The sequence below is a fragment of the Oncorhynchus nerka genome, linkage group LG23, assembly GCF_034236695.1.
Source record: "Oncorhynchus nerka isolate Pitt River linkage group LG23, Oner_Uvic_2.0, whole genome shotgun sequence".
Taxonomy (NCBI): domain Eukaryota; kingdom Metazoa; phylum Chordata; class Actinopteri; order Salmoniformes; family Salmonidae; genus Oncorhynchus; species Oncorhynchus nerka.
The window spans coordinates 58,170,831-58,194,369 of record NC_088418.1 but is presented as its reverse complement, the minus strand read 5'-3'; the positions used below and the strand labels follow the sequence as shown (position 1 = coordinate 58,194,369).

Below are 23,539 nucleotides of genomic sequence, written 5' to 3'. Positions count from 1 at the left end.
AATATAATGAATGAAAAAGGGGTTATGAACCCCTCTCTGTTACGAAACTGTGTGATTTCACCTCAACGTCAGACACCCCAGCTGAATCCATCAAAAAATGTGTGGCATACTGAGAAACATTGACCCTGCTACGGACAATAATAAAGTAATAGCCTAATACATGTGTAATAGCCTAACATGTATGGTGTGTGTGCGTGCCTGCATGCGTGCATGCGCACGTGTGTGTGTGTGTGTGCGTGCGTGTGTGTGTGTGTGTATGTGTGCATGTGTGCGTGTGTGTGACACAGATAACAATAACAGAGACAGAGCCTGTGTGTGAAGTAAGGGGCAGCTTAGTTTGTTTAGAAAGAGTGTGTAAACATAACTTTAACAGCATGGGTGAGAGAACCAACGAGTTGCTTACACTCGCAAAGGAGCAGAGTGTGAACCTAAAGCCGATGCGAGGGAGTCACTTCATGACAAACGGATTGGGATGACAAGGATTCCTGGCTCGCTCACTGAACCGTCGTCACATGATTCGTTTGCGTACGTTAATCTTCTTGATACTGGGAGGTCTTCTTTGAAGCTTTAGTCGCATTTAAAATTCTACTGACACCCAATCTTGTGCTTTCTCATCAGTTCATCGTCTTGTCAATTTCATGTCCGGGAACCAAATAAAAAAAGGTCCAGAAAAGGAGCCATGGCCTAATTATCGGGATATTTAAGCCAAAGGAATGTTGGCCTAGACTACTATGGGCTATAGTTTAAAGTATAGACTATTGGCTAGGCTATTTATTGTATGGTCAGTGCAACACACAGAACAAAACTAATGAGGACACAGTGATCCCAATACATGATCAGAATTTGACTTAAACTTTTTCAATGAGCAGAAATCAAGATAACCGATTGCACATTGTGAAGGGCGGTCTGAACCGTGTGTTTGTACACAAACCGCGTCATTCATTCTGGTGTGTGTAAAGTCTATGCCTGTCGCCAAGGCAAAAAGCCACTCCCCTTCCTCCTCGGGCTGATGCAACGCTGGATAGATATAAAGGTGCAGACAAACCCCTCCTCGTTTAGAACAACGTAAATTCAAGTTGCGCATCACATCATTGGCAATTTGATTCATATAACATCTTAAAATTGAGCTTTTAAGCTATTATTATACAAGTGTATCCACATTTTAAGTGATTTTCCTATTTAATTGGGACAATTTCATTGTATCTGAAGTGCATTTATTGTTGCTGATAATTGGGAATTTAAAACCTCAAGGATAAATAGTTTTTAGTAGAATATTGGAGACATTCAACGGTGAAGGAATTGTTTAAAATAAATTGCTAAGGATCGCCACTTTTTCATAGGGATTTTATTATTTTTCTCAAAGGTAAGATTCTGTCTGCGCTGCATCTTTTACTGTCTAACAGGAAATATGCTGGGTTACCTGGTGTAGGCTAATTATCTTGTAAAACTCTATTTATACATTGTAATTTACAATTCTATAGGCCTATGAAATTGATGTATTCTGTATTGTAAGTCATTAAGTCTATTCTATTGGAAAATGGGTGAAATAATTAGCCTATATATTGTGTATTGAAATAGCGGGCCGATGTATATAATCTCTTGCATGTTATTTCCCTAGTCAATTAGTCAAGATCAGTTAGGCGCAAAGATAAAATGTATTAGGTTATATATTTTTATTTCTATATTCTTTATAATATTTATGATGCTATGCTATAGGCCTAGGCTACACAGCGCAATGGGCCAGACTCGCAATGATATAAATAAATATCACTGATGCTGTAGGCTAGTGGGCTATATTCTTTCTAGAGGAATGTCGGGGCGGTAACCAAGGAAGGAATGTAATGGATTTGATGGTTGAGTCTTTTCACTTATTTGGGATACTTGTAAATAAGAGACATCAACGTCCAAGAAATTATGCAACCCAAATGAATGACTGTAAGCTACAGTTGAGGATATCTAAAACAGATAGACTACAGCTCTGCGCAAAATGGTGCCAGTCCATAATAGACAAGCACGTGCCTTTGTTTCCATCAGTTAGTCATGGAAGAAATCTTATTAAATGGAGCCCAAAATCGAATTATTGAACAGTCCCATGTCTAAAACGTTTTATATTAGGCTGTGCTCTATCATTTAAAACCCTAAACTAATAACATGAGCTTACATTCTGTTTGAATAAACGGGATTTGTTAGTTACATATATTGGCCGATTATAATGGCAATTCTTCTTATTTAAGTTAACACGTTGAAATTGGAGATGAAAAGGCTTGGGCAATGCTTTTGTCATTCATATTGGGTATGTGACGCTGCGCTGATGTGGATAGACGCGGATGCCGGGCGGCTGGTATTTTTCCACTGGCTTCTGGGATGAGTCAACCCCCCTTCGTCTGGTCACATGACTTCAGATTTATGAGGTAGCTGCAGCGCAATGAGTAGCCTAGTCTCTCCCTTTCCAATATTGATTATTCGACGTCCCTGGTAGAACTCACGGTACAATAAAAAAAAAGAGAGTGGGAATGGTGCAGGCAAGAAGTTCACAAATTAACGCAAATTGCTTCAAGGTTTTCCGTTTCTTTATTTTACAGCATGAAACAGGCCACTGCAAAGACAGAGATGAGCCGCTTCAGCATTTCCCCTGATGAGGATAGCAGTGTCAGTTCCAATAGTCATGAATACAGTTCCTGTCCAACCAAGAAGGTTCCCATTGACAGGTGAGGCACTGCAGCCTGCTGGGTCTGAAGATGCTCTGCAGTAGACATATGCCTTGTGTTTCTAACCGCAGAAATGTCATCAACTTGCATATTTTTGTAGAACTTGTATTATGTTTGTTTTATTGGCTGAATTGGAATGGGATTAATCCATTAAATAAATGCTTTATGCGTGTTTGATTTCCAGTCAATATCCCGATATGGATGCGGAGAGTCAAAACTTCCTTCCAGACTACCACCTGGACAAGAAGAAGTATGAAACAGATTATGTAAGTGCTGTCCTGATAACACTTAGGTTACCCAATTTGAGCCTTATGGTTTACTATGTTTTTATTTGAGTTTTTTTTCTAACTGGGCATATTTGACTTTATTCTCAACAGCATCCGGGCACCGCCTCTTTTGGAATGTCAGTCTTCAACCTGGGCAATGCTATTATGGGCAGTGGCATCCTTGCTCTCTCCTATGCCATGGCCAACACTGGCATTGCACTCTTTGTGTGAGTACTGCTCTAGTGTTCCTGTATGCCAATGTCAGACTTGGGTTTCAATGAAATCAATTGCAGATTATTTCTACATTTGCATTGCTTGTTGTTAGGGGTTTTAGGCTGGGTTTCTGTATAAGCACTTAGTGACATCTGCTGATGTAAAAAGGGCTTTCTAAATAAAAACTGTAAACTGTACTGCGGGGTCAATCAACGTTCACACTGTGTCATCCAATGGCAATGTCTGCAGCTTGCAAGGTGTGACGAAGAGATAGGGGTGTCTGTTTTAAAGAGGTTAACACCAATGATATATCCCAGGTTTGCTGATGCTATGTATTGGCCAATGAGAGGCTTTGAAGCCACCGGTCGGCCATATTGGCAGTCCCCAGAAAGAGTAGTCCTCCATAGGAATGAATGGAATTCTACAGTATTTCAATACAATTTTTCAAGGACAAAATGACATGTATTTAAGTATTTTGTTGTTGTAGTGGGGACAGTAACATTAGTACCATTCTACTTTAAGGAAAAACATTGTATATATATTTTTTGTGCTTTTTTTAATGTTTAACTCAAACAATATATTTTCAATTATGCATTTAGGTGTCTGTTAACTCAATAAATGTGGCAAAAACAAATGTACACATTAATACATGTATTTTATTTGATAGCTTCCAAAATATTTTTTACAATGGTGGGAGGGTGCCAAGATGAAGGCGCAGTAGCATCAAAACAGCACCCCCTGTCAGTCAACTAGTGTATATATAAATAATTGGAATGAAAATACACATCCACAATTGAAATGGACCTCAACTTTATGAATCTGGGAAGTAGGTAGTAGGAATTAGGAGCGGCAGGTAGCCTAGCGGTTAATCGGGTTGTGCCAATAACCCAAAGTGGTCTTGTTTGAATCCCTTGGGTGAAGAATCTGTCGATGTGCTCTTGAGCAAGGCCCTTAACCCAAATTGCTCCTGTAAGTCGCTTTGAATAGAATGCAATATAGAATATCACTGTATGTTGCTAGTGTGGAAGATAGTTTGTGGAACTCTCTGAGTCTGAATGCACTCCGTCATATCAGAGGCAATACAGTACATTCTAAACTTGGCAGTGTGATATACCACCAGGTAGAGCACAACAAGGTCACACATCTCAATATCTACCAATGTGAGGCATAGATACTGTACATACAACCTGAGCACAGCATTTCTCCACAGTCTACTGGAGATGTGTCCTTGTCTAAGACAGGGCATTGGATAACCCTGAAGGGAGTTCGAGTAAGCTGGTGAGAGCCTACAGAGATCAAAGCTTATGCTACCGCAGGGCACGGTAGCTAGTAGCCACGCAGGCCAGTGTTTACAAACAGTGGGCGTACGAGTGTGAGCGCTGGGGTTGGGTGTGTGGCACACTAGCATCGGGGCCTTTCATTTGGGCCAGTCACTCGAAGCCGGGGGGAAGCCGCTTAGCAGCGCTAATCTTTCTGCATTGGGGCAAGAGTTATATAAAGTGTAAGGTACGGTAAACAGGCCTCGCATGAGATCATGAATGGAGCCGCCCCCCCGCCATTCCAGTAGAGTCTTCTTCTCTCCATTACACTCATTACAAGTCATTTCAACCAACGTTTAACCAAAATCCAATGACATTACATTCTTTGTTGATTTCACGTTGAATTCACGTTAGTTGACAAATCAACCAAATTTAAATCAAAACTAGACGTTGAAATGGCGTCTGTGCCCAGTGGGTAGCCAGTCTGAAGGGCCACTTCCTCCAACAGCTTATGAATATGAATTATGAATATAATACCTCTGATTATTTGTGTAGCATTGTGAAGTAGGAGAAATTCTGTAAAATATATATACCATACTGAAAAAAACCTGGGCACTCAAAGCAAAACCCTTTATTCATTTGGCTTATGCATTTCCGCCAACATACCATCTTCAGGGTATAAAATCATTTGTGTAGCTGAGTCGAGTAATCGTCTCTATACCACTGTGTTGTGGTTCTGAAGTTGTGTGTGTGAGTGAAATTATTTTCACAAGGTCTTCATAATGTGACCATAGCTGATATCGCTTAGAGATCATTTTTCTCAGTGGCACAATTGCTACTATTAATACAGTGAGACAGTTTTAGCTCTGCACGGCTTGGCTGCTAGATAGAATATCCTAACCTGGAGCCCATTGTCCAAATCACATCCCTGTATCTGGATTGTGCATAGCTGTGTTGCATCAAAACTGTCCCCATGACAAGGTCTTTGCAGATCAGCTCACAGACAGAACCTATTGATCCCTGTGTTTGGGTGCTACAGTACAGTAGTGAAGTCGCTTGTATGTCACTTCCCCAGCCTCAACATGGTCAACATGAGATGTGTCCTTGCGATGGTCAGAACACATTTTCCATGTGAATTTTAGCTTTGCGTTGACCTTTGGCATTTTTTGTCTCCACGTTCAGATGGAACCATCGGGAGATCAAGTCAAAATAATGTGTTTGAATTGGGACTGGTGAAATGCACCGAATGGAAACAAAGCTTGCACTTATCCAATGTGCACTTATCAGTAGTCAACCGGGTTACAGTGTGTCAGTGTGGTTAATTCCAGTCGATAATAGTCCTTACCAGTCTTGCAGGCAATAGCAGTCCTTTGGCCTGGTTCCGTACCTTACTCATGATTCAATGTTCCTCTTCTCTCCACAGAATTCTCTTGGTGGCTGTGTCCATCTTCTCCCTGTACTCTGTGCACTTGCTTCTAAAGACAGCCAATGAAGGAGGGTCGCTGGTCTATGAACAGCTGGGTTACAAGGCCTTCGGCATGCCCGGGAAACTGGCTGCATCCATCTCCATCACCATGCAGAACATCGGAGGTGAGAACTAAGGACACTTCAATGGTCATTCAGAAAGACAGATAAAAGTCAGGGAGACAGTCAACTCCTAGTGGATCAATGAGACTATGTGGAAAAAAGTCCAAAGTCTAAATGTCAGTGGTCACACACAGAAAAGGAAGAGCAGCCCATTTCCCATAAACCAAATGGTTCTGTAAATGTTTACAATAAATATTTGCACGGGTACTAGACTTTCCAATGGAAAACACATCCCTTCTGCGAACCAACAGGCCTATTCATCCTTAGTTAGTGCTTCTAGAACCATTTATGTCTCAGAGATGTCTGTTTTGGAACAAAATACAGGCCTGTTTTGATGCGAAGTCGTTGATTCACAATATGACTTTGACTAACCGTGACTTTGCTTTTACCTTTGCAGCCATGTCCAGCTACCTCTACATTGTGAAGTACGAGCTGCCGATCGTTATCCAAGCCTTCGTGGGAGCTACCAACGGGTAAGCAGCTTTGTCTCTAGATTCTGTGTGTGCGTTGGTGTGTGTGTGAGTCTTTTAGTCTGCTGTTAGAGTTTGGTTTGACAAATGGCCCATGGTTGATTTTGAGAGGTCGACCCTCGATGTGAAGCAGTGACTTTGGTGTCATTCAAAATGGCGGTGGGTTGTTTTTGAGTGCTGTGCTGGAAAGATGTGAAGAGGCCTCTTTGTCCCTCTCAGCAGAGAGAGAGAGAGGAGGGAGGTGGGACGGTGTGTTGTCAGCGGCCGTTCAAAGGGTCCTTTTAGAAGAGCCAGTGCCGCACCGAGACAGACCTCTGGATGAGCTCATTCAGACCAACCAACTGGCCCATCAAACATTCATGTAGTGTTGCCAGCATGTAGCTAGACCACCCTAAGTGCAGGCTGCTATTTATGTGTGCATTGCAGACATTCTGCCATGTTTGTATTTTACAACACCAGTCAAACGGGAAACGAACGATACAAAAGTTTTGATATAGGTCATATTTTTTCACAAAAGCTAGATAAATGCTGGGATATGAATGTGTGTAAGTGTGTGTGGGTGTAACTGTGTGTTATTATATTAAACTGTGTGGTGATATGTGTGTACAGTGTATGATGTGTTCTTGTCTCTCCTGTGCGTTCCAGAGAGTGGTATGCGAACGGGGACTATCTTGTGATCTTGGTGTCAGTTGTCATCATCCTGCCACTCTCACTTCTCAGGAACCTTGGTAAGACACAATACAGAGTGTGGCACTTTACCTAGTGTGTGTGTGTGTGTGTGTGTGTGTGTGTGTGTGTACACACGTGTGTTGTGAAATGCAGCACTTGTGTAAAATGTTGGGAAAGGGCAGGGGATGGTGACGCACTTTGGCAACGTATGTGTGTAATAGGGGCCAGAACAGTTTGTTTACATTAGATTCCTTTTTGACTGATAAAGTTAATATATTGCCTTAGAAGATTACATTCTTATTCATTGTAATATGGTTTTAATATATGTTATAACAGGGATATTACACAGTTGTTAGTATATTTACTATCTTACATTTCCACAGTATATGAAGTACTCAATAGTTTTTTCTCTCTCTGTTACCTTACTTCAGGTTACCTTGGTTACACAAGTGGTTTCTCCCTGCTTTGCATGGTGTTCTTCCTGATTGTGGTGAGTCAACATCCTAAACTACTCCGCTGTTGTGGTCTTTACAGTTCAGGTTATTGTAGTGAATGGCTCACCTACAGATATGATATCTTAATTTTATCACTCTGTTGTCGAAGATAATGTTCCTGCACAGTAGGAATTGTAGTGTATTTAAGGTTTAAAGCGGCTTCTAAGGTTTGTAATTTCCACTTTAATACTGTCAATCTTGATTTATCCTAACTAAAATGTATCAACCACATCTCCATTCATTATAATCCATACAGAAATTAAAAATTCCTGTCGCTGCAGGACTATTTTCATCCAGTGAGAAACTGGTCAAATGAAGATAGAACACCTGAATAACTGACACATTGGTTTACAATTCTGACCTGCTCACACTAGCCGGACCATGAGCAAGCATTTCAAATGACCTATCCCCTCTATTGTACGTTGCTTTCTAAAAGTAATGCGTTTTAATCTGTAGTAGTTATATCGCCAATTAGCAACGTATGTAGCCAATAGTCTGTACCTTTTGTATGGGAGTCTAAATGGGCTTGGTTGCTTTTCCAGGTGATCTATAAGAAGTTCCAGATCCCATGCCCTTTCATCCCTAACATGGACGTGATACTGAACGAGACGGTTAGCAAGGTCCTGAACAACACAATGGGCTTCCTCAACACCACCGCCGGTGTCTACAACGAGGACGTCTGCACACCCAAATACTTTGTCTTCAACTCTCAGGTGAGAAATGGACAGATATGTTGAGTGGTAAATCGATAAATAGAAAGAGAACTACTTAATGGATGTCCAAGTGCTTTCGTATCTGTATTAGGTATTTTTTTTGTGTCTGTGCATGTGTCAAATGTCTTAACGGTCTTGTCTAACTCTCTCCTTCAGACTGTGTATGCTGTTCCTATCCTGACGTTCGCCTTTGTCTGCCACCCCGCCGTCCTGCCCATGTACGAGGAGCTTAAAGAGTGAGTCTATCGCTGTTTACCCAGCTGCCACGTTGTCAAGGCTATACACACACACACACACACACACACAGTTTATATCTGAAGTACCTGTGAAGGAAGACAGAGAAAAGAACAGTGGTTCTGTGTTGTCTCAACCTCCTCTTCTTTCCCAGTCGTTCCCGTAGAAAGATGCAGGGCGTGGCCAACGTGTCTTTCCTGGCCATGTTCATCATGTACCTGCTGGCTGCTCTCTTCGGATATCTGACCTTCAACGGTGAGCCACCCCCGCCCCCCTTAGAAACATATTCATCCATTTAACAGTCGGATACAAAACTAGTTTGAGAAGGAAACAGTCCGTTTTGGGCTCATTTACAACCAGTTGTTATGCAAGTACTGTCCCCCATGAGAAAACGACACAGAACCATCTGTCCAATACACCAATGATCCTGTATATTTGTTATGGCAAGGACATCGCAGCAGGTGTCCAGCCATGTTCCAGACTTCCCCTAAAAGTATGGCTAGGCATTGGCCCTCGTTAGCAAGGACGACATGACGAAAATGAATGAACGAGGGTGCGAAGGTTACGCACAACCTCAAATAATCTTAGCTGTATTCCAATTGACCTCCCAATCTCAGTTTGATTTGGCTGGACATGTAACAGGCAGGTTACAAAGACAATTCTGAACGAACACCAACATTGAGTGAATGTTGACCGTAGGGGTTATTATAGAGCATTGCTGACCAGGGTTCGATACCCAGTTGGTCACACATGGGCCCTGTGTCTGGATATCTGAATATTTGAAAGGTGTGGAAAGGAATTGAATATGTGGCTTTATAAGTGAGAAGGAAACAAAGCATAAATTAAATGACTGTATTGGATTGGCTTTACAGTGCATGTGGAGTCCGAACTTCTGCACACCTACTCCAAGGTCTACAAGTCTGACGTGATCCTACTCATCGTTCGTCTGGCCGTGCTGACAGCTGTCACCCTGACTGTCCCTGTGGTGCTGTTTCCCGTAAGCCCCACATCTATCTATCTGTCTGGCTGGCAGCTTGTCTCTCTGTCCATCCAGCTGTCCTTCTATCCATCCATCCAAAACTTGTGAGCGTTGTCAAGTCTGGTATTGCCACCATGTTGACCTTGGTCCCCCGTCTCTGTCCGTCTTTTTGTAGATCCGCACGTCAGTCAACCAGCTGCTGTGTGCCTCCAAGGAGTTCAGCTGGATCCGCCACACCATCATCACCGTGGTTCTGCTGGCCAGCACAAACTGTCTGGTCATCTTCGTCCCCTCCATCAGAGACATCTTCGGCTTCATCGGTGAGTGAATGTGTTCAGTTGGTCAGGTGCATTTCACAGAATCTAGAAGTTGTAATAGAGAAAGAAAAGAGGTGAACATCAGTACTGAGCCTGTCATCTTCCTCTTCAGGTGCATCTGCGGCAGCCATGTTGATCTTCATCCTGCCCTCGGCCTTCTATATCAAACTGGTCAAGAAGGAGCCCATGAAGTCTGTGCAGAAAATCGGAGTAAGAAACCATCCCGCTCATTTTTAGTCCATGCAATTGATGTGTTTGTGGGTGTTGGAGTCGGTGACTCCTGGCAAGGAGCATCAATCCTATAGTGGAGAAGAAAGCCTTGATGTGTTTGTTGTGCTAAGCCCGACCGTCTTGTCCTCCCTCTCTCTCCAGGCATCCATTTTCCTGTGCAGTGGTTTCTTTGTCATGATCGGCAGCTTGACCCTCATCACCCTTGACTGGATCAACAACGCCTCACAAGCCGCCAATGGACACTAGGATACCTCATCCACCAGGGGGGGCACCACACCATCCGCAGCTCAGCCGCTAAACATCTGACCGCTAAGACTGCTACCCAAGAAGAAGAATATGACCTCACATACAACAATGTTCGGCTTTGAACTCTAAGCAAGAGACTATACCATTCCAATGAGAATGTACTGAACTTTGTACAGTATGCAGTTAAGCCACACACGTGGTGATTATCTTTTTCCTTTCGTTGTGCTTTCTTTGTTTCGTTTCCCATTTTGGACGTTTTCTCTTTTGTTATTCTGGTACAGTTGAAACATTTGACGGTGCCTCAAACAGGGATGGTGTAGTTGTAGAGTTCCACTGCAGCTCATATTCAGGTACTGCGTGTGAGCTCAGCTTTTTGGGCACGGCGACAACTTTTCTCAACCAGGGCCGCACGCAACCGCGGACCTCCTGGAATCGCAGAACTCATTAGAGGTGAAGAACGTGACAGCAGACTCTACTCGAGGTGAATAATTTAGTGTTCAACTTCTTTTTTTCTTTTTTTTTTAAACATTGCCAAAAAAGGTATTTGTAATATGTGTTTATATATTTAAAAATCACTTAAATGTTCAGCACACGTGTGAGGAAATTGTATGTTCACGGACTACTAGACCGCTTATCAGTATTTGTACCAAGGCTGTGTGACCTAGCTAGTGGTGTCGGCTTAACTTGTAAAATGCTTAGTATGAATCAACGAAACCTGCCTTCTCAAAACCCCACACTGGAAGTTGCAAAATATCTCTTTTAAAGAAATGTATTACGCATTGTAATGTATTGAAGACCTTGTTCAAATCTAGCACAGCGATGATACTACTGCTTGTAGATGGGGCATGCTCCCTGTCAAATCCCTCGGATGCTAAGGGGAGGGGGACGTTACACTTTTTCTTTACGGAAGAAAATCTTGAATTTGACCACATGCGTGGTTGTAATGTACCTGTTTAACTTGCTAAAATAGTTTGTTTTATGACAGTTTTGAGACCGCATATAACCAAATGTCACATCAACGTTACATAATGGCTTCCATGCAGAACTGAGGGAAGGCGGAGGAATGTCGTGTGAGCTGCTCAGTGTCTGTCAAAATGTCCGTGTTTTTCTAACGGTTGGCAGCTTCTCCTTATTAAACATAACCGTAGGTACAAAAAAAGTTACGAAATGATTGATAAGGATAGTGTAATGTCGGCTTGTCACCTCGTCACAAACACGAGGCGAGCGGCTCACTGCTTCCAATGTTAACCTCACACATCATCCAAACTGTTATTGTCCTGCGATTATTTATGGAAGAACATGAAATCAATGTAATTTTATCTATTTTACTATATTTATATATTGTACATATATATATATCTATGAGTTAAACTACTGTATATATGCTATGTTTTGTTTAACCTATTGGCATTTCACTAAACTATAAAAAATTGCTGGTGAATTTGGTCTTTATAAATTTACCCCCCTATGATTCAGTATGGAGCTGTTCACTTTCATTTCTGGAACCATAGTGAGAGAGTTTTCCCTCTTCCACTTGCTGTAATTCTGAAAGACCATGTTTAAAGTGGAACCTACCAAAGCATAGTGGCAGTGGTCTTTGTGTAACACACTTCTATTTGTGACCCTGATAACCTGTTCTCTCATGCTTTATGCACGTCTTGGTTAGAGAGTATGTGAGCCATCTCTTGACCTCAGGAGCAGAGGGCATCGCCCACCAGTGTTACACTCTTCTATTTGTGACCCTGATAACCTGTTCTCTCATGCTTTATGCACGTCTTGGTTAGAGAGTATGTGAGCCATCTCTTGACCTCGGGAGCAGAGGGCATCGCCCACCAGTGTTACACTCTTCTATTTGTGACCCTGATAACCTGTTCGCTCATGCTTTATGCACGTCTTGGTTAGAGAGTATGTGAGCCATCTCTTGACCTCAGGAGCAGAGGGCATCGCCCACCAGTGTTACACTCTTGTTTCAATGAAACACTATGTACATCATGTAATTATTGTCCAAATAAAGTGAAAGATAACCCCACACATTGTCAGGTCTTTGTGTCAGTTCTATTTTGCAGACCAGCTGATTGTGGTGTGGTTTTGCAGGGAGCCCACCGTATGTTGGGAAAGTGATGGCAACTCCTGAGACAAAGAACTGGAACCCCCTCTATTTTGATTAATAAACTGCACAAGAACAAAACTATTTCAGGAGAGAATATTACATTGTCTAAATATTGTGGTGGGAAACTATGCATTTTTCAAATGTTGCATGAATTAGATGTATAGTCCAGAATCATAAGTCCACAAGTGTCTGGACAGTGAAGTATTACTCCAGCAATTTGAGATCAAATGATGAATATGAGGTGACAGGAGGACACAACCTTATTCTAGGCGTGCTGTTGATTGGATTTGAACAGCCAAATATGTATAAGACACATCTTTACTCTGCCTTGCTGAAATAAATAAAAGCACAACTCAATGGACCGAACTATGCAAACGGCCTCGTTAACCATGTTTCCATCCACGCTATGAAGAAAGAAAATGACGACAGCTGTGATGGAAACAAGAAGTTTCAATACAATTTTATAAATGTTGAGAGATCATTTGTTAGTTCGACATAGTGGAATCTTTTTGTGACTTTACATTTAATTATGTGAGAAAAGGCTGTGGAAATGGCTTTATGGGCAAACATTGATGTAATTCACTGAACTCTAAACCTCAATTAAATCTTGTAATGAATAATGTTGAAATTTAGCAAGTTGAGGAGACTAAACTGCTTGGTGTAACCCAGGAGGGTAAACTGTAATGGTCAAAACATATTGATGCAACAGTAGCTAAAATGGGAAGAGGTCTGTCCGTATTAAAGCACTGCTCTGCTTTCTTGACCCCACTATCAACAAAACAAGTCCTACAGGCCCTAGTTTGGTCATACCTGACTACTGTCCAGTCATATGGTCAAGTGCCACAAAGAGGGCCATAGGCAAATTACAATTGGCCCAGAACAGAGCAGCATGGCTGGCCCTTAAATGTACACGGAGAGCTAACATTAATAATAGGCATGTCAATCTCTCCTGGCTCAAAATAGAGAAGAGGTTGACTTTATCACTTGCATTTGTGAGAAGTATTGACATGTTGAATGCACTGAGCTGTCTGCTTAAACGACCAGCACACAGCTCAGACACCAATGCATACCCCACAATACATGCCACCAGAGGCCTCTTCACAGTCCCCAAGGCCAGAACAGACTATGAGAAACACACAGTGCCATATAGAGCCATGACTAACTACACGGAACTCTATTCCACATCAAGTAACTCATGCAAGCAGTAAAATCAGATTTTAAAAAACAACATTAAACTACACCTTATGGAACAGCACAGACTGTGAAGAGCCACACACACACACAGGCACAGACACACGCATACACACACGCTAACAGGCGTACTCTACACACATTACATATGGATTTTGTATTGTAGATATGTTGTAGTAGTGTGTATTAATGTGTGTATATGTAAATTGCCTCAATATTACTGCAGCAGCAAATGGGTATCCATAATAAAATACAAATAAGCTTGGAGTCAGGCGATGACATGGTGTGTGGTCCTCCCACTATGAAATAAATGATGATGAACTTCACAGGGTGGTGAAAGTGCACGGACCGCCTCCCGGGTAGCGCAGTGGTTAAGGGCGCTGTACTGCAGCGCCAGCTGTGCCATCAGAGTCCCTGGGTTCGCGCCCAGGCTCTGTCGTAACCGGCCGCGAGGTCCGTGGGGCGACGCACAATTGGCCTAGCGTCGCCCGGGTTAGGGAGGGCTTGGTCGGTAGGGGTGTCCTAGTCTCATCGCGCACCAGCGACTCCTGTGGCGGGCTGGGCGCAGTGTGCGCTAGCCAAGGTGGCCAGGTGCACGGTGTTTCCTCCGGCGCATTGGTGCGGCTGGCTTCCGGGTTGGATGCGCACTGTGTTAAGAAGCAGTGCGGCTTGGTTGGGTTGTGTATCGGAGGACGCATGACTTTCAACCTTCGTCTCTCCCGAGCCCGTACGGGAGTTGTAGCTACTACGACAATTGGATACCACGAAATTGGGGAGAAAAAGGGGTAAAATAAAATTGAAAAAATAAATAAAAAGAAAGTGCACGGACCAGTATGAGTTTGATGCTCCTTTCCAATAAATATCGAGGGTCTTATTGTGGTGACATGATGATCGATACTTGACTGCCGTTTGACAAATAAAATGTTCTCGCTCTTCTCATTAATAATCTCATCATCTATTGTAGACTATCCAACCTGCACAGTATCTGCAAGCTGTTTAGCTAAAGGGCATGTGCCAAGACCAGACTAGGCACATTTGCTATTTTAATGCAACACTTTTTGTGCAAAAACTATTGGTAGAGATGCAAAAGCGATGGAAACACATTGAACCATTCTTTATGCATATTTTTTGAATATTCCCATGAAAATCTGTCGTCAATTGGATGAAAACCCAGCTATTTGAAGTGATTTCTGTAAATGGAACTAAACCACTGTGACAGTCAAGTGGGGTCATTTACCTTGAAATTGCACAATAAGACTACAAAACCAACCACATATGATCAAACTCATCCCTCCCCAACCGCCCTGTGGGTTGTCCCTGCCAGTGCGTTCCAGAAACAGTGTTTTATTTTGGGAGCCCTAAACCAGATTTGGTTGAGGGGCCTCCCACCTCGCAGTAAAATATTTTAGTGGCCCCCCTCATGATGGTGGAGAGAAAAATCTAAATCTAAACATTTTGCCATGGGCGTATAGAAAATAAATTCTGTTTCACAGCTAATTTCCTGCAATTCTACCCATTTTTCCATAGGGTGGAGAGATATTTTGGCAGTTTTAAAGCAATATTTCGACAACTTTAGTAATGATTTATGCCATGTTAATATGATATCTGAGTGAGAATGATTTACAAAATTAATGGGGGCCCCCTGGAGGTAAGTATTCAGCCATGATTACTACAAGTTTAGATAGCTGGCTAACTACCAATAAAAAAATTGTTAGCTGACATGACTAATTGAGCGACTGTCAGTAGCTGGGTTTTCGTCCAATTGGCGACAGATTTTCATGCGAATCTTCTAAAATCTGCATAAAAACAATATGTGCTTTTTCCCACCAGAGATGTTTCCATCAAATTGACTTGCTGTAGATAAAAGGCTGTGAGTGATGACGTATTGCACATAAAATACCCTGTGTGGTTAAATTCCCACGTACCTCATAAAAAATACAAGTTAAATCGGTTTCCATCGCATTTTCAACTCTACTGATTGTTTTCTCATTAAAAAAACTCTGGTATTGGCACGTGCGCTCTACAGCGTTATCTGCGCGATGTTGGCTTGCGCGCACCAGGGGAAAACTTTTTATTTATTTTTATATTTTGAAAATCAGATAACAATTAAAACAAAAAATATATCTTGTGTTAATAAACATATGTAATATTGCAAATGATATTTTTCATATTATAGTAGAACACGCTCAGCACCATGAAAATGACTTCGAGCCAGGTGTAATGGTTTAGTGACATATTGAGTCAAAATATATATTTTTCTTTAAATGTCATAATGCAAATTAAAGTATTATAGCTGTTTAGGGAATTACTTAAAATATGAACTAAATATTAGAAATAATTTACAGGAAATAACTGTCCCTCAATGTCATGTCACTGTTGTTACCCTAAATAAAAAAAACACCACTTTGAAAAAAATGACATCCTTGCCAACTTTCTGTCTCAAAGGTTTGTTGGGGGCAGGGCTGTTTTTAAGAGCACATGGTGAGTGCACCCTCTCTTCATATTAGCAATATATGATTAAAATAAGGTTATTAAGTTATTTATTTACAATTTAATAAGTGTGGTTTGAGCTACTGTGGCCCCCATTTTTAGATATGTCATCTTGTCAGCAGATTTGTCACTGGTGTTAGATCCCTGGTGTTACTGTTCCTGCTGGTAACACCAGTGACAATCAATCACACTGCTAACTATTTATATCAATGTAAGGTTTTATACTGTTTCAATATTGCACTTTGTATGGCTTTCTTTTTGATAGATACAGCAAATAAAAAAGTAAGTGCTGCTGAATAGCAAAGGCTCTTACAGAGAACACAGGGATGCTACCCAGACCGCAGAGATGCCTACATAAAAAAATCTTACTTATTTAAAGGATTTAGAGAGTCAAAAAAGAAAGAGAGTGAATGATCTCACATAAAGAGGAACAAGACAGTAGCAAAAGCAATGTCGGGTCAGTCAGAAAAACAGAGAGATGTTGAGCAGGATAGAGAGACCGCTTCTTTTGCAGGGAAAACCCCTTTTGGGTGGTGACACCGCAGGAGAGAAACTTGCCAGTGCAAGACTCCTGAGAACTTGCAGTTTACGATGGATAAAATGCACAAACTCGGTCTTTCACAGTCCAGCAACCTGGAGGAGATTGCAGATAGCACAGTTTAAAACAATTCAAAGGCATGCACCTATGACGAATGGCAAGAATGTGAACACTCCGCTGCACCGCCTGCTAGACAGCAAATCCAACGAAGAGGTGGAGTGGGGGGTTCACTAAAGTGGACAGCTGACCTCGGTCCGCCACAGGAAAGACAAAGGATGCAATGTCTTTCGATAAGGAGGTAAGGGACTCTGGCACTCAAAATACATTGTCAGTGAGGAAGCAGTGAAATGTAAGGCACAGAAGATTTATGGAGTAACCATAAAAGGAACCATGCAAATGCTCCAGGTTCTGAGTAATCACGCCTGGCATCCTAAAATACAGAGACATAAGTTGTCTCTGTTAAGCAGTGCAACGCATGTGGGATTTCCCATGTCACGGACTCCAAGAAATCACTCTCCCGGCAGTGGTGTCTTGACAAGACAAAGCACAACAGAGCAAATGAAGAACAAGAGAAAAGTCACTATGAAGAAGGATATAGCCATAACTGAGGAAGAGCTGGTTACCCAGTTCCAGTATCGGCTCTTTAAATTTAGGAAACATCTGTTCAACAGCCGATGGCAGTACCACAGCTACCGGACCTTGAGAGAGAACCTAACCAATAACGGCCTGATCCATATAGATTTGAGTGAAAACTTCACAAGCAGGTGACGCTCCACACTGATGTCTTCTATGTGGCAGAGGAGTCCCCCATCTCCTTCTGCACCATCTCACCCAGTTTGAAGGCATGACCGCGCAGCCATATGAGCTCCCCTGGACCCCATCCTGGGCATGATTAAACAGCAGTCGCCTACCGTGCAACACTTCTTCAGTAATGGCCATGCCACCCAATATAAACAAAAGGGCAACTTCTATATGGTTGGCACTGAACCTTTCAAGAAGGGTTTCCAGGGGAGTACGTGGAACTTTTTTGAGCCCAGTCACGGAAAGGGTGCTCCAGATGGAGTGGGGGGTTCACTAAAGAAAACAGCTGACCTCTTGGTCCAACATAGGAAAGACAAAGGATGCAATGTCTTTCGATCAGGAGGTAAGGGGCTCCGGCACTCAAATCAAATTCAGATTTGATTTTAAATTTGATTTGATATGAAATACAGTTGCATTATGTCAGTGAGGAAGAAGTGGAAAGTAAGGCCCATAATATTTATGGGGTAACCATAAAAAGGAACCATACCAATGCACCAGGTTCTGAGTATCACGCCTGGCATCCTAAAATACAGAGACATAAGTTGTCAACCAGCGCAAAGCATGTGGGATTGCCTATGTCATGGACTACAAGATATCACTCTCCCGACAGTGCCGGCTAATGGCCATGGTCTTTCACCTCCACATCAAACAGATGTCATCGACCCGGATACCTCAGCTCCACTTTGTCCAGATGTCAGAGGCTCACCACACTGGACAGTGGTGCATTGTGAACCACGATGAACCACCATACCCTGGCGTTATACTGGAGGTCAAAGAACATAACGTCAAAGGAATGAATGTCACAGGAAGGAAGTCAACAAGTTCTTCTGGCCAAGCCAAAGAGACGATATCAACCGGTATTGGGGATGACCACATTGTGTGTGATGCCAAAGCCACTGCCAGTGAACAAAAGATCAGCTCAGATTGGCCACAGTATCTGGAAGTACTTGGAGGAGCACCTGAATGTGTGAAAGTGGCAGATGTGAACTGGCTCCCAGAGAAGAAGGCGTCAGTGGTTAGAAAGCAAGGGAGTCTGGCTGGGAGATGCTAACAGATGGACATGACACAATAACATGGCAAAGACAAACATATGGACAAACTTTTCTAAAGACAAACACATCTCAAGTAAAAGTGATGTTAGAATGTGAAATAATTAGTACAGGAAAAGTTATTACAGGAAATAGGCCTGTTCCGTGAACATGTTTTACTGCATACAATAGGTTTATATCAGTGTTTTTGGGAAGTCTTTGTTTACGTTCAATGTTTGGTTTCACATCGTGTCACTGGTGTTCAAATCAAATTTATTTGTCACATACACATGGTTAGCAGATGTTAATGCGAGTGTAGCGAAATGCTTGTGCTTCTAGTTCCGACAATGCAGTAATAACCAACAAGTAATCTAACCTAACAATTCCAAAACTACTACCTTATACACACAAGTGTAAAGGGATAAAGAATATGTACATAAAGATATGGGAATGAGTGATGGTACAGAACGGCATAGGCAAGATGCAGTAGATGGTATCGAGTACAGTATATACATATGAGATGAGTAATGTAGGGTATGTAAACAAAGTGGCATAGTTTAAAGTGGCTAGTGATACATGTATTACATAAATAAAGTAAAAGTAAAAAGTAACAAGTAAAACTAAATGCATGCTCTTCAACCTATCGCTACCTGCACCTACCCGCCTGTCCAACATCACTACTCTGGACGGCTCTGACTTAGAATACGTGGACAACTACAACTACTTAGGTGTCTGGTTAGACTGTAAACTCTCCTTCCAGACCCATATCAAACATCTCCAATCCAAAGTTAAATCTAGAATTGGCTTCCTATTTCGCAACAAAGCATCCTTCACTCATGCTGCCAAACATACCCTTGTAAAACTGACCATCCTACCAATCCTCGACTTTGGCGATGTCATTTACAAAATAGCCTCCAATACCCTACTCAACAAATTGGATGCAGTCTATCACAGTGCAATCGGTTTTGTCACCAAGCCCCATATACTACCCACCATTGCGACCTGTACGCTCTCGTTGGCTGGCCCTCGCTTCATACTCGTCGCCAAACCCACTGGCTCCATGTCATCCACAAGACCCTGCTAGGTAAAGTCCCCCCTTATCTCAGCTCGCTGGTCACCATAGCATCTCCCACCTGTAGCACACGCTCCAGCAGGTATATCTCTCTAGTCGCTCCCTTAAAACCAATTCTTTCTTTGGCCGCCTCTCCTTCCAGTTCTCTGCTGCCAATGACTGGAACGAACTACAAAAATCTCTGAAACTGGAAACACTTATCTCCCTCACTAGCTTTAAGCACCAACTGTCAGAGCATCTTACAGATTACTGCACCTGTACATAGCCCACCTATAATTTAGCCCAAACAACTACCTCTTTCCCAACTGTATTTAATTTATTTATTTATTTTGCTCCTTTGCACCCCATTATTTTTATTTCTACTTTGCACATTCTTCCATTGCAAAACTACCATTCCAGTGTTTTACTTGCTATATTGTATTTACTTTGCCACCATGGCCTTTTTTGCCTTTACCTCCCTTCTCATTGTATATAGACTTGTTTATACTGTATTATTGACTGTATGTTTGTTTTACTCCATGTGTAACTCTGTGTCGTTGTATCTGTAGAACTGCTTTGCTTTATCTTGGCCAGGTCGCAATTGTAAATGAGAACTTGTTCTCAACTTGCTTACCTGGTTAAATAAAGGTGAAATAAAATTTTAAAAAATAAAGATGATATAGAGTACAGTATATACATATACATAAGAGATGATTAATGTAGGGTATGTAAACATTATATTAAGTAGCATTGTTTAAAGTGGCTAGTGATATATTTTACATCAATTTCCATCAATTCCCATTATTAAAGTGGCTGGAGTTGAGTCAGTGTGTTGGCAGCAGCCACTCAATGTTAGTGGTGGCTGTTTAACAGTCTGATGGCCTTGAGATAGAAACTGTTTTTCAGTCTCTCGGTCCCTGCTTTGATGCACCTGTACTGACCTCGCCTTCTGGATGATAGCGGGGTGAACAGGCAGTGGCTCGGGTGGTTGTTGTCCTTGATGATGTTTATGGCCTTCCTGTGACATCGGGTGGTGTAGGTGTCCTGGAGGGCAGGTAGTTTGCCCCCAGTGATGCGTTGTGCAGACCTCACTACCCTCTGGAGAGCCTTTACTGTTGTGGGCGGAGCAGTTGCCGTACCAGGCGGTGATACAGCCCGACAGGATGCTCTCGATTGTGCATCTGTAGAAGTTTGTGAGTGCTTTTGGTGACAAGCCAAATTTCTTCAGCCTCCTGATGTTGAAGAGGCGCTGCTGCGCCTTCTTCACAATGCTGTCTGTGTGGGTGGACCAATTCAGTTTGTCTGTGATGTGTACGCCGAGGAACTTAAAACTTACTACCCTCTCCACTACTGTCCCATCAATGTGGATAGGGGGGTGCTCCCTCTGCTGTTTCCTGAAGTCCACAATCATCTCCTTAGTTTTGTTGACGTTGAGTGTGAGGTTATTTTCCTGACACCACACTCCGAGGGCCCTCACCTCATCCCTGTAGGCCGTCTCGTCGTTGTCGTTGTAATCAAGCCTACCACTGTAGTGTCGTCCGCAAACTTGATGATTGAGTTTAAGGCGTGCATGGCCACGCAGTCGTGGGTGAACAGGGAGTACAGGAGAGGGCTCAGAACGCACCCTTGTGGGGCCCGAGTGTTGAGGATCAGCGGGGTGGAGATGTTGTTACCTACCCTCACCACCTGGGGGCGGCCCGTCAGGAAGGCCAGTACACAGTTGCACAGGGCGGGGTCGAGACCCAGGGTTTGGAGGGTACTATGGTGTTAAATGCTGAGCTGTAGTCGATGAACAGCATTCTCACATAGGTATTCCTCTTGTCCAGATGGGTTAGGGCAGTGTGCAGTGTGGTTGAGATTGCATCATCTGTGGACCTATTTGGGCGGTAAGCAAATTAGTTAGTGCATGGACACTGGTGTTCTGGCATCAGAGTTGCCCATTTTTATAGAATTTTTTATTCGTATCGACCCAACTGCTGCTGCATGAATTAGTAAGCATTTTAAGCATATGATAATCAAATTTTGATGACTCAACCTCAATTATTTCTGATGTTACAACACAAAACACATGGTAGAAATATAAAAATGTCACACACTAGAACTTTCTACATACAGTTTTAAAGTAAATTATTACAAATCTAAACAATTCATGAATATTTGCATGAACCTTTTCAGTCTTTGATTATATATGCAAATTAAAATGTGAAATTACAATCAGGAAAGCCTGAATTGTCATCTAAAATATAGGTAATGCCAGTGACAAAAAGGCAGCACTAGCATTTTTTTAGGTAATGAATTACAAATATTAAATTTAATTAAACTGGCATGTATGTTGATTTATAATGGTAAAGGGTTAACTATTATCTGACTAAGTTTTGTAAAAAATATATAATATAGATCTGAATGAATGAAATATTCTTAATAAATACTTTTTTCTTTACATAGTTGAATGTGCTGACAACAAAATCACACAAAAATTATCAATGGAAATCAAATTTATCAACCCATGGAGGACTGGATTTGGAGTCACACAAAATTAAAGTGGAAAACCACACTACAGGCTGATCCAACTTTGATGTAATGTCCTTAAAACAAGTCAAAATGAGGCTCAGTAGTGTGTGTGTGGCCTCCCTACAACGCCTGGGCATGCTCCTGATGAGGTGGAGGATGGTCTCCTGAGGGATCTCCTCCCAGACCTGGACAAAAGCATTCGCCAACTCCTGGACAGTCTGTGGTGCAACGTGGCGTTGGTGGATGGAGCGAGACATGATGTCCCAGATGTGCTCAATTGGATTCAGGTCTGGGGAACGGGCGGGCCAGTCTATAGCATCAATGCCTTCCTCTTGCAGGAACTGCTGACACACTCCAGCCACATGAGGTCTAGCATTGCCTTGCATTAGGAGGAACCCAGGGCCAACCGCACCAGCATATGGTCTCACAAGGGGTCTGAGGATCTCATCTCGGTACCTAATGGCAGTCATTCTACCTCTGGCGAGCACATGGAGGGCTGTGCGGCCCCCCAAAGAAATGCCACCCCACACCATGACTGACCCACCGCCAAACCGGTCATGCTGGAGGAAGTTGCAGGCAGCAGAACGTTCTCCACGGCGTCTCCAGACTGTCACGTCTGTCACATGTGCTCAGTGTGAACCTGCTTTCATCTGTGAAGAGCACAGGGCGCCAGTGGCGAATCTTGGTGTTCTCTGGCAAATGAAAAACGTCCTGCAGAGTGTTGGGCTGTAAGCACAACCCCCACCTGTGGACGTCGGGCCCTCATACCACCCTCATGGAGTCTGTTTCTGACCGTTTGAGCAGACACATGCACATTTGTGGCCTGCTGGAGGTCATTTTGCAGGGCTCTGGCAGTGCTCCTCCTGCTCCTCCTTGCACAAAGGTGGAGGTAGCGGTCCTGCTGCTGGGTTGTTGCCCTCCTACGGCCTCCTCCACTTCTCCTGATGTACTGGCCTGTCTCCTGGTAGCGCCTCGATGCTCTGGACACTACGCTGACAGACACAGCAAACCTTCTTGCCACAGCTCGCATTGATGTGCCATCCTGGATGAGCTGCACTACCTGAGCCACTTGTGTGGGTTGTAGACTCCGTCTCATGCTACCACTAGAGTGAAAGCACCGCCAGCATTCAAAAGTGACCAAAACATCAGCCAGGAAGCATAGGAACTGAGAAGTGGTCTGTGGTCACCACCTGCAGAACCACTCCTTTATTGGGGGTGTCTTGCTAATTGCCTATAGTTTCCACCTGTTGTCTATTCCATTTGCACAACAGCATGTGCAATTTATTGTCAATCAGTGTTGCTTCCTAAGTGGACAGTTTGATTTCACAGAAGTGTAATTGACTTGGAGTTACATTGTGTTGTTTAAATGTTCCCTTTATTTTTGTTGAGCAGTGTATATGTTAGCTCTTCAAAATCCACCATATAGCCTACAT

At 42.7% G+C, this 23,539-nt stretch overlaps 1 protein-coding gene across 1 annotated transcript; it reads left to right on the top strand.

Moving 5' to 3' along the window:
* The first annotated feature begins 1,043 nt into the window (after positions 1 to 1,043).
* LOC115107122 (sodium-coupled neutral amino acid symporter 2-like) lies at positions 1,044 to 12,417 on the top strand. The gene is made up of 15 exons (XM_029630535.2): positions 1,044 to 1,363; positions 2,583 to 2,708; positions 2,893 to 2,974; positions 3,086 to 3,201; positions 5,870 to 6,036; positions 6,431 to 6,506; positions 7,149 to 7,231; positions 7,604 to 7,662; positions 8,209 to 8,379; positions 8,536 to 8,615; positions 8,768 to 8,868; positions 9,486 to 9,610; positions 9,768 to 9,912; positions 10,022 to 10,119; positions 10,282 to 12,417. The coding sequence occupies exons 2-15, from the start codon at positions 2,584 to 2,586 to the stop codon at positions 10,384 to 10,386; spliced, it is 1,533 nt and encodes a 510-aa protein (XP_029486395.1). The 5' UTR covers positions 1,044 to 1,363; position 2,583; the 3' UTR covers positions 10,387 to 12,417.
* Positions 12,418 to 23,539: the final 11,122 nt, after the last annotated feature.